The sequence below is a fragment of the Chiloscyllium plagiosum genome, unplaced genomic scaffold, assembly GCF_037043375.1.
Source record: "Chiloscyllium plagiosum isolate Xiang-an unplaced genomic scaffold, Cpla_swu_hap1 HiC_scaffold_50, whole genome shotgun sequence".
Classification (NCBI taxonomy): Eukaryota; Metazoa; Chordata; class Chondrichthyes; order Orectolobiformes; family Hemiscylliidae; genus Chiloscyllium; species Chiloscyllium plagiosum.
The window spans coordinates 47,468,688-47,485,938 of NW_028270188.1; the positions used below are offsets into that span (position 1 = coordinate 47,468,688).

The window sequence follows — 17,251 nt, forward strand, 5'->3', positions numbered from 1 at the left end:
TTGTTTAGTTGTCTGGAAGGTGAGAGTGGACACTGGACAGCTGAAGATGTAATAAAAGGGAACAAAGAAATAGCAGAGGAACCGAGTAGGTACTTTGGATCAGTTTTCTCGGTGGAAAATCCCAGCAGCATTAGCAGAGCTTCAAGAGAGTCCGAGGCAGAGGTGAGTGTGGTGGCCATCGCTGAGGAGAAGGAGCTGGGGAAACTGAAAGGTCTCTACACCCCAGAGTTCTGAAAGAGATCGCTGTAGAGGTGATGGTGGTAATCTCTCAGGACTCTCCCGGAGTCAGGGAGGGTCCCCAGCAGCTGGCAATGCACCAGTTTAAGGAGGGAGGGAGGCAGAAGACAGGAAAGTACAGGCCAGTTAGTCTGACCCCGGCTGCTGGTAAGATTCTCGAGTCCCTGATTAGGGATGAGATTGTGGAGTACTGGGAAATGTGTGGTAACACAGGGCTGAGCCAGCACAGTTCCATCAAGGGGAGGTAAGGAGCAAATTAGACAAAGGAGAACCAGTGGACGTGGTCCATTTGGGTTTCCAGAAGGCCTTTGACAAGGTGCTGCTCAGGAGGCTGTTAAATTAGGTAAGAGCCCATGGTGTTAGGGGCAGGGTACTGGCATGGGTCGAGGTTTGGCTAACTGGCAGTACAAATGCAGCCAGTGACTAGTGGAGTTGCATAGGGGTCACTGTTGGAATCACTCGTCAGCGCTGTACACTGATAAAGAAACTGCATTCGCTCCACGTTAATGGAGTAATAGCAGCAAGAATCAAAGGGGCCAAATGGCCTGCTTCTGCTTTCAGTTGGTAAATTGTGGTAGTGAGGAATGTTTGTCCTGGTGCCAATTGGGACGATTGATTAAAATGGGCTCCTGAATAATCTTGTCTTCTCGACGCACAGAACGATCCCAGGAGGAGTCTTTGCGGCGTGCACCGAAGACCCAACTCCAGCGGCACACCACCTGGGCCGGGAGGAGTACCAGCATCGAGAGCTGGCACGGTCTGGGCTCTCCCCTAGTCAAGAGCAGGAGCACCAGCTGCACCCGTTCTGGGGCGGGTGCCCGGCGGGACGAGAGAGCCCCTGAATGCCAGAGCCGGGCATCGTCTGCGGAGCGCCCAGCCCGGAGGGGGCTGCTGCGAGGCCTACCCCGCACTGCCAGGCCTGCCCCTTCGCCAGCGCCCGCCTGCCTGTGCCTCCAGCCGGATGCTCCGGCCCAGGGCGACCTCCAACCCAGCAGGTCCTCGGAGGCACTGGATCCACGGCGCAGTCCGAAGGGCTCCCGGAGGTGGGGGCTGAGGGATTCCGGACGCGATCGGAGACACAGGGCCGGCCACAAGAAGCTCGACGAGAACTGCAACAACGTGTCGGCCTTGCCCCGCGGTCTCTCGGAGAAATTCCACAGCCTGCTGACCTCGGCATCGAACAGGCGGCCGGTCTCCCAGCCCAGCCTTGGCTCAGAGCACGGGGGCTCATCTGCCTCTGACCTCACAACCTCGTCCGAGAACCTGGGCCAGCCACTAGCTCGGGACAGCGACGGCGAGGTGAGTGAGAAACTAGAGCAGGCCGAAGCACTTCATGGGGAACACAAGCAAGCAAACAAATAGAGCATCAGGAGATATCAGGGACACGACCGAGAGCTGAGTCAGGAAAGAGCATCCTCGAGAAGAAGAGAGACAGGGCATGAGGGACAGATTCCGGGAAGTTCTTCCAGAGCTTGGGAGCTGAAAAATATATAGGAGGGGACAGAGATAGGGAGGGGGTGTAGGGGCTGGAGGGGGTTTCAGAGATAGGGAGAGGGTGTAGGGGCTGGAGGGGGTGACAGAGATAGGGAGGGGGTGTAGGGGCAGGAGGGGGTGACAGAGATAGGGGGTGTAGGGGCTGGAGAGGGTGACAGGGATAGGGAGGGGGTGTAGGGGCTGGAGGGGATTACAGAGATAGGGAGGGGGTGTAGGGGCTGGAGGGGGTTTCAGAGATAGGGAGAGGGTGTAGGGGCTGGAGGGCGTGACAGAGATAGGGAGGGGGTGTAGGGGCTGGAGGGGGTTACAGAGATAAGGAGGGAGTGTAGGGGTGACAGATAGGGAGGGGGTGTAGGGTCTGGAGGAGGGGACAGAGATAGGGAGGGGCTGGAGGGGATGACAGTGATAGGGAGGGGGTGTAGGGGATGGAGGGGGTGACAGATAGGGAGGGGGTGTAGGGGCTGGAGGAGGGGACAGAGATAGGGAGGGAGTGTAGGGGTGACAGATAGGGAGGGGGTGCAGGCGCTGGAGGAGGGGACAGAGATAGGGAGGGAGTGTAGGGGTGACAGGGAGGGGGTGTAGGGGCTGGAGGAGGGGACAGAGATAGGGAGGGAGTGTAGGGGTGACAGATCGGGAGGGGGTGTAAGGGCTGGAGGAGGGGACAGAGATAGGGAGGGGGTGTAGGGGCTGGAGGAGGGGACAGAGATAGGGAGGGGCTGGAGGGGGTGACAGTGATAGGGAGGGGGTGTAGGGGATGGAGTGGGTGACAGAGATAGGGAGGGGGTGTAGGGGCTGGAGGGGATGACAGAGATAGGGAGGTGGTGTAGGGGCTGGAGGAGGGGACAGAGATAGGGAGGGGGTGTAGGGGCTGGAGGAGGGGACAGAGATAAGGAGGGGGTGTAGGGGTGACAGATAGAGAGGGGGTGTAGGGGCTGGAGGAGGGGACAGAGATAGGGAGAGGCTGGAGGAGGTGACAGTGATGGGGAGGGGATGTAGGCGCTGGAGGAGATGACAGGGATAGGGAGGGGGTGTAGGCGCTGGAGGAGGGGATAGAGATAGGGAGGGGATGTAGGCGCTGGAGGAGGGGACAGAGATAGGGAGGGGGTGTAGGGGTGACAGATAGAGAGGGGGTGTAGGGGCTGGAGGAGGGGAACAGAGATAGGGAGGGGCTGGAGGAGGTGACAGTGATGGGGAGGGGGTGTAGGCGCTGGAGGAGATGACAGGGATAGGGAGGGGGTGTAGGCGCTGGAGGAGGGGATAGAGATAGGGAGAGGGTGTAGGCGCTGGAGGAGGGGACAGAGATAGGGAGGGGGTGTAGGCGCTGGAGGAGGGGACAGAGATAGGGAGGGGGTGTAGGGGCTGGAGGAGGGGACAGAGATAGGGAGGAGGTGTAGGGGCTGGAGGAGGGGACAGAGATAGGGAGGAGGTGTAGGGGCTGGAGGAGGGGACAGAGATAGGGAGGGGGTGTAGGGGCTGGAGGAGGGGACAGAGATAGGGAGGGGGTGTAGGCGCTGGAGAGGGGACAGAGATAGGGAGGGGGTGTAGGGACTGGAGGGGGTGACAGAGATAGGGAGGGGGTGTAGGCGCTGGAGGAGGGGACAGAGATAGGGAGGGGGTGTAGGGGCTGGAGGAGGGGACAGAGATAGGGAGGGGGTGTAGGCGCTGGAGGAGGGGACAGAGATAGGGAGGAGGTGTAGGGGCTGGAGGAGGGGACAGAGATAGGGAGGGGGTGTAGGGGCTGGAGGAGGGGACAGAGATAGGGAGGGGGTGTAGGCGCTGGAGGAGGGGACAGAGATAGGGAGGAGGTGTAGGGGCTGGAGGAGGGGACAGAGATAGGGAGGGGGTGTAGGGGCTGGAGGAGGGGACAGAGATAGGGAGGGGGTGCAGGCGCTGGAGGAGGGGACAGAGATAGGGAGGGGGTGTAGGGGCTGGAGGAGGGGACAGAGATAGGGAGGGGGTGCAGGCGCTGGAGGAGGGGACAGAGATAGAGAGGGGGTGTAGGGGCTGGAGGAGGGGACAGAGATAGGGAGGGGGTGCAGGCGCTGGAGGAGGGGACAGAGATAGGGAGGGGGTATCGGGGTGACAGATAGGGAGGGGGTGCAGGCGCTGGAGGAGGGGACAGAGATAGGGTGGGGGTGTAGGGGTGGCAGAGATAGGGAGGGGGTGTAGGGGCTGGAGGAGGGGACAGAGATAGGGAGGGGGTATCGGGGTGACAGATAGGGAGGGGGTGCAGGCGCTGGAGGAGGGGACAGAGATAGGGAGGGGGTGCAGGCGCTGGAGGAGGGGACAGAGATAGGGAGGGGGTATCGGGGTGACAGATAGGGAGGGGGTGCAGGCGCTGGAGGAGGGGACAGAGATAGGGTGGGGGTGTAGGGGTGGCAGAGATAGGGAGGGGGTGCAGGCGCTGGAGGAGGGGACAGAGATAGGGAGGGGGTGCAGGCGCTGGAGGAGGGGACAGAGAACGGGAGGGGGTGTAGGGGTGACAGAGATAGGGAGGGGGTGTAGGGGTGACAGAGATAGGGAGGGGGTGTCGGGGTGACAGAGATAGGGAGGGGGTGTCGGGGTGACAGAGATAGGGAGGGGGTGTCGTGGTGACAGAGATAGGGAGGGGGTGTAGGGGTGACAGAGATAGGGAGGGGGTGTCGGGGTGACAGAGATAGGGAGGGGGTGTCGGGGTGACAGATTGGGAGGGGGTGTAGGGGTGACAGAGATAGGGAGGGGGTGTAGGGGCTGGAGGAGGGGACAGAGATAGGGATGGGCAGGAGGAGGTGAGGATAATGGGAGAGATTTGAAGATGGGGCGGAATGGTTATGAAGTGGGCAAGCATTGCCGCCCTCGCTGCACCGTTCCCATCACACAACAGCTCCCCTCCTGAGCTCATCCCCTGTTGTTTTCAGGATTGGACCTCAGCCACAGATGATCGGGAATCAGCCGACTTTGACTCTTCTGCTTCTGACCTCCGAGACACGTGTGATTCCCGATCGTGGGCATCATCAGCAAGTCTGCAAACAGCCACCATTCAGGTCAGACACTCCAACCCCAGTACGGGGTATCACACCATCACTGCCCAAGGGGAGGGAGGGTGATAGACACAGGGACATTATCCCAGTAAGGGGTATCACCCCCATTGCTGCCGTGCGGAGGGACAGGGGGGTATCACCCCCATTACTGCCGTGCGGAGGGACAGGGGAGTATCACCCCCATTACTGCCGTGCGGAGGGACAGGGGGGTATCACCCCCATTACTGCCGTGCGGAGGGACAGGGGAGTATCACCCCCATTACTGCCGTGCGGAGGGACAGGGGAGTATCACCCCCATTACTGCCGTGCGGAGGGACGGGGGGGTATCACCCCCATTGCTGCCGTGCGGAGGGACAGGGGAGTATCACCCCCATTACTGCCGTGCGGAGGGACAGGGGAGTATCACCTCCATTACTGCCGTGCGGAGGGACAGGGGGGTATCACCCCCATTACTGCCGTGCAGAGGGACAGGGGAGTACCATACCCATTACTGCCGTGCGGAGGGACAGGGGAGTATCACCCCCATTGCTGCCGTGCGGAGGGACAGGGGAGTATCACCCCCATTACTGCCGTGCGGAGGGACAGGGGAGTATCACCCCCATTACTGCCGTGCGGAGGGACAGGGGAGTATCACCCCCATTGCTGCCGTGCGGAGGGACAGGGGAGTATCACCCCCATTACTGCCGTGCGGAGGGACGGGGGGGTATCACCCCCATTGCTGCCGTGCGGAGGGACAGGGGAGTATCACCCCCATTACTGCCGTGCAGAGGGACAGGGGAGTATCACCCCCATTACTGCCGTGCGGAGGGACAGGGGGGTATCACCCCCATTACTGCCGTGCAGAGGGACAGGGGAGTACCATACCCATTACTGCCGTGCGGAGGGACAGGGGAGTACCATACCCATTACTGCCGTGCGGAGGGACAGGGGGGTATCACCCCCATTACTGCCGTGCGGAGGGACAGGGGGGTATCACCCCCATTACTGCCGTGTGGAGGGACAGGGGGGTATCACCCCCATTACTGCCGTGCGGAGGGACAGTGGGGTGTCACCCCCATTACTGCCGTGCGGAGGGACAGGGGGGTATCACCCCCATTACTGCCGTGCGGAGGGACAGGGGAGTATCACCCCCATTACTGCCGTGCGGAGGGACAGGGGAGTATCACCCCCATTACTGCCGTGCGGAGGGACAGTGGGTATCACCCCCATTACTGCCGTGCGGAGGGACAGGGGAGTATCACCCCCATTACTGCCGTGCGGAGGGACAGGGGAGTGTCACCCCCATTGCTGCCGTGCGGAGGGACAGGGGAGTGTCACCCCCATTACTGCCGTGCGGAGGGACAGGGGAGTGTCACCCCCATTGCTGCCGTGCGGAGGGACAGGGGAGTATCACCCCCATTGCTGCCGTGCGGAGGGACAGGGGAGTATCACCCCCATTACTGCCGTGCGGAGGGACAGGGGAGTATCACCCCCATTACTGCCGTGCGGAGGGACAGGGGAGTATCACCCCCATTACTGCCGTGCGGAGGGACAGGGGAGTATCACCCCCATTACTGCCATGCGGAGGGATGGGGGGGTGTCACCCCCATTACTGCCGTGCGGAGGGACAGGGGGGTATCACCCCCATTACTGCCGTGCGGAGGGACAGGGGGGTATCACCCCCATTACTGCCGTGCGGAGGGACAGGGGAGTATCACCCCTATTACTGCCGTGCGGAGGGACAGGGGAGTATCACCCCCATTACTGCCGTGCGGAGGGACAGGGGAGTATCACCCCCATTACTGCCGTGCGGAGGGACAGGGGAGTATCACCCCCATTACTGCCGTGCGGAGGGACAGGGGGGTATCACCCCCATTACTGCCGTGCGGAGGGACAGGGGGGTATCACCCCCATTACTGCCGTGCAGAGGGACGGTGGGGTGTCACCCACATTACTGCCATGCGGAGGGACAGGGGAGTATCACCCCCATTACTGCCGTGCAGAGGGACGGTGGGGTGTCACCCCCATTACTGCCGTGCGGAGGGACAGGGGGGTATCACCCCCATTACTGCCGTGCGGAGGGACAGGGGAGTATCACCCCCATTACTGCCGTGTGGAGGGACGTTGGGGTGTCACCCCCATTACTGCCGTGCGGAGGGACAGGGGAGTATCACCCCCATTACTGCCGTGCGGAGGGACAGTGGGGTGTCACCCCCATTACTGCCGTGCGGAGGGACAGGGGAGTATCACCCCCATTACTGCCGTGCGGAGGGACAGGGGAGTATCACCCCCATTACTGCCGTGCGGAGGGATGGGGGGGTGTCACCCCCATTACTGCCGTGCGGAGGGACAGGGGGGTATCACCCCCATTACTGCCGTGCGGAGGGACAGGGGGGTATCACCCCCATTACTGCCGTGCGGAGGGACAGGGGAGTATCACCCCCATTACTGCCGTGCAGAGGGACAGGGGAGTATCACCCCCATTACTGCCGTGCGGAGGGACAGGGGAGTATCACCCCCATTACTGCCGTGCGGAGGGACAGGGGGGTATCACCCCCATTACTGCCGTGCAGAGGGACGGTGGGGTGTCACCCACATTACTGCCATGCGGAGGGACAGGGGGGTATCACCCTCATTACTGCCGTGCGGAGGGACAGGGATGCCATATTGCTGTGACACAGGCCTGTCTTGCTACTAGGTTATCCTGTCCAGCTGTTCCTTCTGTACAAGCTGTGCCTCACTGGTGTATGATGAGGAGATCATGGCTGGCTGGTCTGCTGATGACTCCAACCTGAACACCACCTGTCCGTTCTGTGCACGCTCCTTCCTGCCGGTGCTTAACATCGAGATCTATGAGCCACAACTACAGCAACCAAGGTAAAACAGCTCTCTCTGTCCCTCTCCCTCTCCACATCGTCTCCCTGTAACATCTTCATCCTTGTTGGGTCAGGGTCTCACTGCCTTCCGCTCATTCAGTGTCTTTTATGCACTTAGAGTCATAGAGATGTACAGCACGGAAACAGACCCTTTGGTCCAACCCGTCCATGCTGACCAGATATCCCAACCCAATCTAGTCCCACCTGCCAGCACCCGGCCCATATCCCTCCAAACCCTTCCTATTCATATACCCATCCAAATGCCTCTTAAATGTTGCAATTGTACCAGCCTCCACCACTTCCTCTGGCAGCTCATTCCATACACGTACCACCCTCTGCGTGAAAAGGTTGCCCCTTAGGTCTCTTTTATATCTTTCCCCTCTCATTCTAAACCTATGCCCTCTAGTTCTGGACTGCCCGGCCCCAGGGAAGAGACCTTGTCTATTTATCCTATCCATGCCCCTCATCATTTTGTAAACCTCTATAAGGTCACCCCTCAGCCTCCGACGCTCTAGGGAAAACAGCCCCAGCCTGTTCAGCCTCTCCCTATAGCTCAAATCCTCCAACCCTGGCAACATCCTTGTAAATCTTTTCTGAACCCTTTCAAGTTTCACAACATATTTTTGATAGGAAGGAGACCAGAATTGCACGCAATATTCCAACAGTGGCCTAACCAATGTCCTGTACAGCCGCAACATGACCTCCCAACTCCTGTACTCAGTATTCTGACCAATAAAGGAAAGCATATCAAATACCTTCTTCACTATCCTATCTACCTGCGATTCCACTTTCAAGGAGCTATGAATCTGCACTCCAAGGTCTCTTTGTTCAGCAACACTCCCTAGGACCTTACCATTAAGTGTATAAGTCCTGCTAAGAGTTGTTTTCCCAAAATGCAGCACCTCGCATTTATCTGAATTAAACTCCATCTGCCACTTCTCAGCCCATTGGCCCATCTGGTCCAGATCCTGTTGGAATCTGAGGTAACCCTCTTCGCTGTCCAGTACACCTCCATCTATCCTGGGACAGGCTAAGCAAAGACATGCCAGAGAATTCCTAGAGGCCTGGCACTCCAACCACAACGCCATAAACAAACACATAGATCTAGATGCCATCTATCAACCCCTCAGAAAACGAACAGGAAATGACATCACCACAAACCCCAGGAACCCCATTCAGAAGAAAGATATAAATAGAAAGCAGGAGACAACAGCTTCGCTTCACTTGGAGGTCGCCACTGATAATGTTACCTAGCCAGGTAATGAAACGTCTGGATATCAAACCTACAGCTCAGTGAGCAAACCTACACCCTGTATTCCATGAGATCTAACCTTGCTAATCAGTCTCCCATGGGGAACCTTGTCGAACACCTTACTGAAGTCCATATAGATCACATCTACTGCTCTGCCCTCATCAATCCTCTTTGTTACTTCTTCAAAAAACTCAGTCAAGTTTGTGAGACATGATTTCCCACGCACAAAGCCATGTTGACTATCCCTAATCAGTCTTTGCCTTTCCAAATACGTGTACATCCTGTCCCTCAGGATTCCCTCTAACAATTTGCCCACCACCGAGGTCAGGCTCACCGGTCTATAGTTCCCTGGTTTGTCTTTACCGCCCTTCTTAAACAGTGGCACCACGTTTGCTAACCTTCAGTCTTCCAGCACCTCACCTGTGACTATCGGTGATACAAATATCTCAGCAAAAGGCCCAGCAATCACTTCTCCAGCTTCCCACAGAGTTCTAGGGTACACCTGATCAGGTCCTGGGGATTTATCCATCTTTAACCGTTTCAAGACATCCAGCACTTCCTCCTCTGTAATCTGGCCATTTTGCAAGATGTCACCATCTATTTCCTGACAGTCTATATCTTCCATATCCTTTTCCACAGTAAATACTGATGCAAAATACTCATTTATTATCTCCCCCATTTTCTGCGGCTCCACACAAAGACCGCCTTGCTGATCTTTGAGGGGCACTATTCTCTCCCTAGTTACCCTTTTGTCCTTAATATATTTGTAAAAACCCTTTGGATTCTCCTTACCTCTATTTGCCAAAGCTATCTCATGTCCCCTTTTTCCCTCCTGATTTCCCTCTTAAGTATACTCCTACTTCCTTTATACTCTTCTCAGGATTCACTCGATCTCTCCTGTCTATACCTGACATATGCTTCCTTCTTTTTCTTAACACTCAATTTCTTTAGTCGTCCAGCATTCCCTATACCTTTCACCCTGACAAGAATATACTTTCTCTGGATTCTTGTTATCTCATTTCTGAAGGTGTCCCATTTTCCAGCCCGTCGCTTTACCTGCGAACATCTGCCTCCAATCAGCTTTCAAAAGTTCTTGCCTAATACCGTCAAAATTGGCTTTTCTCCAATTTAGAACTTCAACTTTTAGATCTGGTCTATCCTTTTCCATCACTATTTTAAAATGAATAGAATTATGGTCGCTGGCCCCAAAGTTCTCCCCCACTGACACCTCAGTCACCTACCCTGCCTTATTTCCCAAGAGTAGGTCAAGTTTTGCACCTTCTCTAGTAGGTACATCCACATACTGAATCAGAAAAAAGTCTTCTACGCACTTAACAAATTCCTCTCCATCTAAACATTTAACACTATGGCAGTCCCAGTCTATGTTTGGAAAGTTAAAATCCCCTACCATAACTACCCTATTATTCTTACAGATAGCTGAGATCTCCTTACAAGTTTGTTTCTCAATTTCCCTCTGACTATAAGGGGTCTATAATACAATCCCAATAAGGTGATCATCCCTTTCTTATTTCTCAGTTCCACCCAAATAACTTCCCTGGATGTATTTCCAGGAATATCCTCCCTCAGCACAGCTGTAATGCTATCCCTTATCAAAAACACCACTCCCCCTCCTCTCTCGCCTCCCTTTCTCTCCTTCCTGTAGCATTTGTATCCTGGAACATTAAGCCGCCAATCCTGCCCATCCCTGAGCCATGTTTCCGTAATTGCTATGATATCTCAGTCCCATGTTCCTAACCATGCCCTGAATTCATCTGCCTTCCCTGTTAGGCCCCTTGCATTGAAGTAAATGCAATTTAATTTATTAGTCCTACCTTGTCCCTGCCTGCCCTGACTGTTTGACTCACTTCTGTTCTCAACTGTACCAGTCTCAGATTGAAATCTTTCCTCACTATCTCCCTGAATCCCACCCACGCCCCCCCCCCCTCCACTTTACTAGTTTAAATTCTCCTGAGCAGCTTTAGCAAATTTCCCTTCCAGTATATTCGTCCCCTTCCAATTTAGGTGGAATCCGTCCTTCTTGTACAGGTCACTTCTACCCCAAAAGAGATTCTAATGATCCAAAAATGTGAATCCTTCTCCCATACACCAGCTCCTCAGCCATGCATTCATCTGCTCTATCCTCCTATTCCTGCCCTCACTAGCTCATAGCACTGGGAGTAATCCAGATATTACTACCCTTGAGGACCTCCTTTTTAAATTTCTGCCTAACTCTCTGTAAGGTCCCTTCAGAATCTCAACTTTTTCCCTTCCTATGTCATTGGTTCCAATGTGGACAATGACCTCCTGCTGACCCCTCTCCCCCGTGAGAACATTCTGCACCCTCTCTGAGACATCCTTGATCCTGGCACCAGGGAAACAACACACCATTCTGCTTTTTCTCGACTGGTCACAGAAATGTCTGTCTGTACCTCTGACTACAGAATCCCCGAACACAATTGATCTCTTGGAAGCCAATGTACCCCTCATTGCATTAGAGCCAGTCTCAGTACCAGAAACTTGGCTGTTCGTGCTGCGTTCCCCTGAGAATCCATCACCCCCTACATTTTCCAAAACAGCATACCTGTTTGAAATGGGTATTTCCACAAAAGACTCCTACACTAGGTGCCTACCTCTCTTACCTTTCCTGGAGTTAACCCATCTATGTGACTGTATCTGAGACTTTACCCCCCTTCCTATAACTGCCATCCATCACATACTGTTGCTGTTGCAAATTCCTCATCGCTTCTATCTGTCTCTCCAACCGATCCATTCGATCTAATAAGATTCTCAGCCAGCAGCATTTATGGTAGATATTATCCGCAGTAACCCTTAAACTCTCTCATTAAACTCCCACATCTGACAAGAAGTACATATCACTGCAAAGGCCATTCTTGCTCCTTCACCATCTACAGACCCAGGAAATAACACCATCTTATTCCTCTACAAAACCCTGTACCAGGTTAAATTAATGGCTATGGCTTATATTTTAAGTTTAATCAAGAGACTTATCTCCAAAAACATATAATCAGGAAAGAACCCATTGTACTCACTACTGCAGCCTTTCTATTGGACAGACTTAAAACAACGATTACTTCCTCATGCTCTCTGTCCAGCTCTCTATTACACATGCTCACAGTTTCCCTCGCCATGCAAATACTCCCATGCAGCTTCTTTCCCTCTCTCTCTCTGCTGTCCTCCCTCTTCTCTCTGTCTCTCTCTCTCTGTGCCTTCTCAATCTCTCTATCTCTCTCCCTCTCTCTCATGCACTGACTGTGTCTCTGGAGCTTCTCGCTTGCTGTCACCGCGGGTGATGACTCTATTGCTGTCTGATGTACTGTCTTTCCACCCCCACTGTGCACCGTGCGGTGTCGTGCTCCTCCCCCCCCCCCCCCCCCCCCGCGAGGCGTGCAGTGACCCGCTACCCCCCCCGTACCGTGCGGTGACGCGCTCTCCGCTCCCCCCCCTCCCATACTGTGCGGTGAAGCGCTCCCCCCATACTGTGCCTTGACGCACCTCCTTTCCCCTCCCCCCCCATACTGTGCGGTGAAGCGCTCCACCCCCTGCCCCCCCCCCCCCCCCCCCCCCCCCCATACTGTGCGGTGAAGTGCTCCACCCCCCGCCCCCCCCCCCCCCCCCATACTGTGCGGTGACGCGCTCCACCCCCCCCCCCATACTATATGGTGAAGCGCTCCCACCCATACTGTGCGGTGAAGCGCTCGCTCACCCCCCCCCCCCCCATACTGTGCGGTGACGCGCTCGCTCACCCCCCCCCCCCCCCATACTGTGCGGTGAAGCGCTCCCCCCCCCATACTGTATGGTGAAGCACTCCCCCCCCCCCCCCCCCCCCCCCATACTGTGCGGTGACGCGCTGCCCCCCCCCCCACCCATTCTGTACGGTGACGCGCTCTCCCCCCCCCATACCGTGCGGTGAAGCGCTCCCCCCCCCCCCATACCGTGCGGTGAAGCGCTCCCCCCATACTGTGCAGTGACGCGCTCCCCCCACCCCCCCCATACCGTGCGGTGAAACGCTCCCCCCCCCCCCATACCGTGCGGTGAAACGCTCCCCCCCCCCCATACCGTGCGGTGATGCGCTCCCCCCCCCCATACCGTGCGGTGATGCGCTCCCCCCCCCCATACTGTGCGGTGACGCGCTACCCCCCCCCCATACTGTGCGGTGAAGCGCTCCCCCCCCCCCCATACCGTGCGGTGATGCGCTCCCCCCCCCCCATACCGTGCGGTGAAGCGCTCCCCCCATACTGTGCGGTGATGCGCTCCCCCCCCCCCCCCCCCAATTCCGAGCAGCAACGCGCTCCCCTCTGTACAGTGCGGTGACGCTCTCTCCCCCCCCCCCCCCCCCCCATTCCGTGCAGCAATGCGCTCCCCTCTGTACCGTGTATTGATGCGCTCCCTTTGCTTGGCTGCAGTTCTCGGGAAGGCTCGGTCAGTACTGCCAGTTTTCAGCTACCCCTGACCGATCACCATGGGAGTGTCGTGTCGTCCAGCAGCACCCAGTCCCCTGTGCTGAGTGACCGCAGCCAGATCCTGGGTGAGGAAGAGACGGAGGCGGATTACCTGGCCAAGTGGAGCAGCACTCTGGTGAGCCGCAGACCCAGTCCCTGTGGTCATCAAAATCCTAACGTTCACTCCCTCTTCCCTGGGGAGGGAGGAGCGATCTGTTCCCCTGGGCAACGATACGAGGGGGGAGGATGCTGTTTCCATAGGCGATGAGGGGAGACGGGTCTGTTCCCTTGGGTGAGGGTGGGTTTGGGTTGTCTGTTTGACTGAGGAGTGAGGTTGAAGGGGTGTTGTGATCTGCTCCTCCGGGCAGTAATGGGTGGGTCTGGTTTCCCTGGGGGAAGGGAGGGGGATTGTATTCCGTTCCCCCCCAGGCAGTGATGGGTGGGGATTGTGTTCCGTTCCCCCAGGCGGTGATGGGTGGGGATTGTGTTCCGTTCCCCTGGGGAGGGGAATTGTGTTCCGTTCCCCCAGGCGGTGATGGGTGGGTCTGATCCCCCTGGGAGAGGGTGATTTGTTTCCCTAGGCGGTGATGGGTGGGTCTGTTCCCCCTGGGGGAGGGTGATTTGTTTTCTCAGGCGGTGATGGGTGGGTCTGATCCCCCTGGGAGAGGGTGATTTGTTTCCCCAGGCGGTGATGGGTGGGTCTGTTCCCCCTGGGGGAGGGTGATTTGTTTCCCCAGGCGGTGATGGGTGGGTCTGTTCCCCCTGGGGGAGGGTGATTTGTTTCCCCAGGCGGTGATGGGTGGGTCTGCTCCCCCTGGGGGAGGGTGATTTGTTTCCCCAGGCGGTGATGGGTGGGTCTGATCCCCCTGGACACTGGAGATGGGGGGAATGGGGGGTGTTTGGTTGGGTGGTATCCAGTGGATTGTTCCTGGTCCGGCTGTTTGACCCTGCTCTCTGTCTGGTTTGCCGAGGTAGAGTTGGCTGGGAACCTGGCGCCGGGAACTGAGTCCCGAGCGAGTCAGGGTGGCCTATGTCAGTCCCTTGGTGCTGAGGAAGGAGCTGGAGAGCCTGATGGAGAACGAAGGAGACTCAGTGCTGTCTCAGGGAGAATTCGTTGACAGCCATCCCATAATATTCTGGAACCTGGTTTGGTATTTCCACCGTCTCGAGCTCCCCCACAATCTCCTTCGCCTGATACTGACATCGCAGCACGTTAGATCCCAGTCCCAGGTAAGCACGGACACACCGAGGGAGCACAGGGTGAGGCTTGTGGAAGGTGGTGCTGGAGAAGTTCCACGTGGGCCAGACCTCATGGTTTACCAAAATAAAACAGTGCCGGTGCGGAATTACACTGGCATGATCCAGTGCCCACCATTCTGCTGATCAGAGAATCATACAGTACAGAAAAGGCCCTTTGGCCCATCATGACTGGGCCGACAAACTAAATCCAAATCAGTCCCACTTTGAAGCTCCTGACCCATAGCCTTGAATGTTATGGTATTTGCCATTCTCCTCCAGGTACTTGTTAAAGGTGGTGAGGCTTCCTGCCTGAACTACCCCCTCCAGGTAGCGCATTACAGACCCCCACCACCCTCTGGTGGGGGGGAAACAAGTTTCTCAAATCCCCTCTAGACCCCCTGTCTTTCACTTTAAAATCATGCCCCCTTTTTATTGACTCTTTGACTCAGGGGAACAGCTGCTCTCTATTCACCATGTCCATTCCTCTCATAATCTTATACACTTCTATGAGGTCCCCTCTCAATCTTCTCCATTGAAAAAAACACAGTCTGAGCTTAACCAGCCTCTCTCCAAAACTAAATGCTCCATTTCAGGCAACAACCTGGTGAATCTCCTCTCTCCCCTCTGCGGTGCAATCACATTCTTCCTATAGTGAGGTGACCAGGACTGCACACAGTCCTCCAGCTGTGGCCTCACCAACATTATGCACATACCCACCCTGCTCGTGTGGTCTACGCCACAACTGTTGGAGACAAGCATCCTGTATGCGACCTTATTAACCACCCCATTAACTTGCCCCGCCTCCTTCAGGGATCAGTGGACAAGCAGCACAAGGCCCCTCTGTTCCTCTGAGCTTCCTAGTGTCCTGCCATTCATTGGAGGACTCCCTTTGGGTACATTAGGCGGGGTCATGCTGGCCCCTGACCCGGTGAGGCGGGGTCACGCTGACCCCTGACCCGGTGAGGCAGGGTCACGCTGACCCGGTGAGGTGGGGTCACGGTGAGGCGGGGTCACGCTGGCCTCTGACCTGGTGAGGCGGGGTCATGCTGACCCCTGACCTGGTGAGGCAGGGTCACACTGACCCCTGACCTGGTGAGGCGGGGTCACGCTGGCGTTATATAACTCAGTAAGGGGAGAGTATGTCATTACAGGATCTGCCATTGTGGATGTTGCATGGCAACACACTCCTGCGAGTCCGGATCCTGTGGGACGTCCTGACGTTGACCCTAACCAGTGTCCACCCCTCTACGTTCTGTGGCGAATGTACAGTAAGTCACTGCCTCATTGTTTAATCTCGTTTTCTGATTGGCATATGGCCACCCAATCCCTGTTACCTGTGTCTAGTTTGTCACCTACTGTCCCTGTACTCTATCCCCGTTCCAAGGATGTATCCAACTCTTTTCAGACGTGTACTATCAAAACCCATTTCAGGCAACATGTCCCAAGTAACCACAGCTCCATGTATTACGGCAGATGTTTGAATACAGTTCTCTTCAGTCTGTGCCCCTCTGTTTGCTGACTCCCCAGCCACTGGGAACAGTTCTCTCCGTCTACCTGCTCAATCCCTTCGTAATGTTACCTGTTATACAGAGGCACAGTCTATCATAGGGTCTGATACAGAAACAGGCCATTTGGCCCCTCAGCACAATGCTGGTGTTGCTGCTCCAGACAAGTGTCCCCCACGCAGTGACTCTCCCACTCTCCTCTCAGGGAGAGCGACTCCCCCACTCTCACCCCCCCCAGGGGGAATGACTCCCCCACTCACCCACCCCCCACCCCCCCCCACAGCAGGAGCGACTCACCCCTCCCCTCAGCAGGAGCGACTCTCCCACTCTCACCTCCCCCCCGCCAGGGGGGAGCGACTACCCCACTTACACCCCAGGTGGGAGCAACTCTTCAATCTTTTCACTCTCTGAGTGAAGACATCTCTCCCAATAGGCACTGACCACCTGATCTTTATGTCCCTGGTCCTGTCATTAACCCCCACCCCCCATCCAAGTAGGAAGCATCACCACCATCTTATTGAAAGCTTTCACAATGTGAAGATCTCATTCATGATTGCTTTTATCATTCCCTCTCCTCGATAACGATCCCCAATCTTTCCTGACACAGTGAACTCTCTGAGCTGGGTTTGTCCCAGTAGATTCTTGGCACCTGCTCTCATGTATTTTCCTCCTTTTGATAAGGGGCAAATAGATTCTGTTCACTGCGGCCAGTGGTCTCACCCAGATTTCTACAAGTTGATTATAATGTTGTAGATTTTCAAATGTTTTGTTTGCACTCTGCGCTGCAAGAGTGGGATGGCAGTGTGTGTCTCTCTCTCTGACAGGGCTGTTTCTGATGGGTCATGCGTTGTCTCTGACAGGTCAAATGCCCATGCACAGTGGCGAACAGTGAGCCAGCCCTTTACCCTAGCTTTCCTGGAGGAAGTTGGTCCGCTATGTTGTTTAAAATGAGGTGCACAAAGCCATCGGCTGATTGTGGAGACAGCCCAGCCACCCATTGCAGAGGTAGAGGGGGTGCAGGGGTGGGGGGGAGCATGGGTGGGGGAAGAATGGAAGTGGGAAAGGGCAGGGAGACGGAGGGGTGGGACGGGGGGGCGGAGACTAAGAGGGCAGGAGTGGGACAGAGGGGTGTGTGTAGTAAGGGGGAATGGGCCAGGGGGACGGATTGGGTAACTGTGCAGGGAATTGA

General features: G+C 56.4%; 1 protein-coding gene across 1 annotated transcript in view; it reads left to right on the top strand.

Moving 5' to 3' along the window:
- Positions 1 to 17,251, top strand: part of LOC122545228 (DENN domain-containing protein 4B-like) — a 34,532-nt gene extending 17,281 nt beyond the window's left edge. The window contains 8 exon segments of the mRNA XM_087985102.1: positions 896 to 1,536; positions 4,629 to 4,754; positions 7,429 to 7,607; positions 13,283 to 13,454; positions 14,294 to 14,548; positions 15,709 to 15,825; positions 16,923 to 17,067; positions 17,244 to 17,251. Coding sequence (XP_087841228.1) covers positions 896 to 1,536; positions 4,629 to 4,754; positions 7,429 to 7,607; positions 13,283 to 13,454; positions 14,294 to 14,548; positions 15,709 to 15,825; positions 16,923 to 17,067; positions 17,244 to 17,251 — 1,643 coding nt within the window.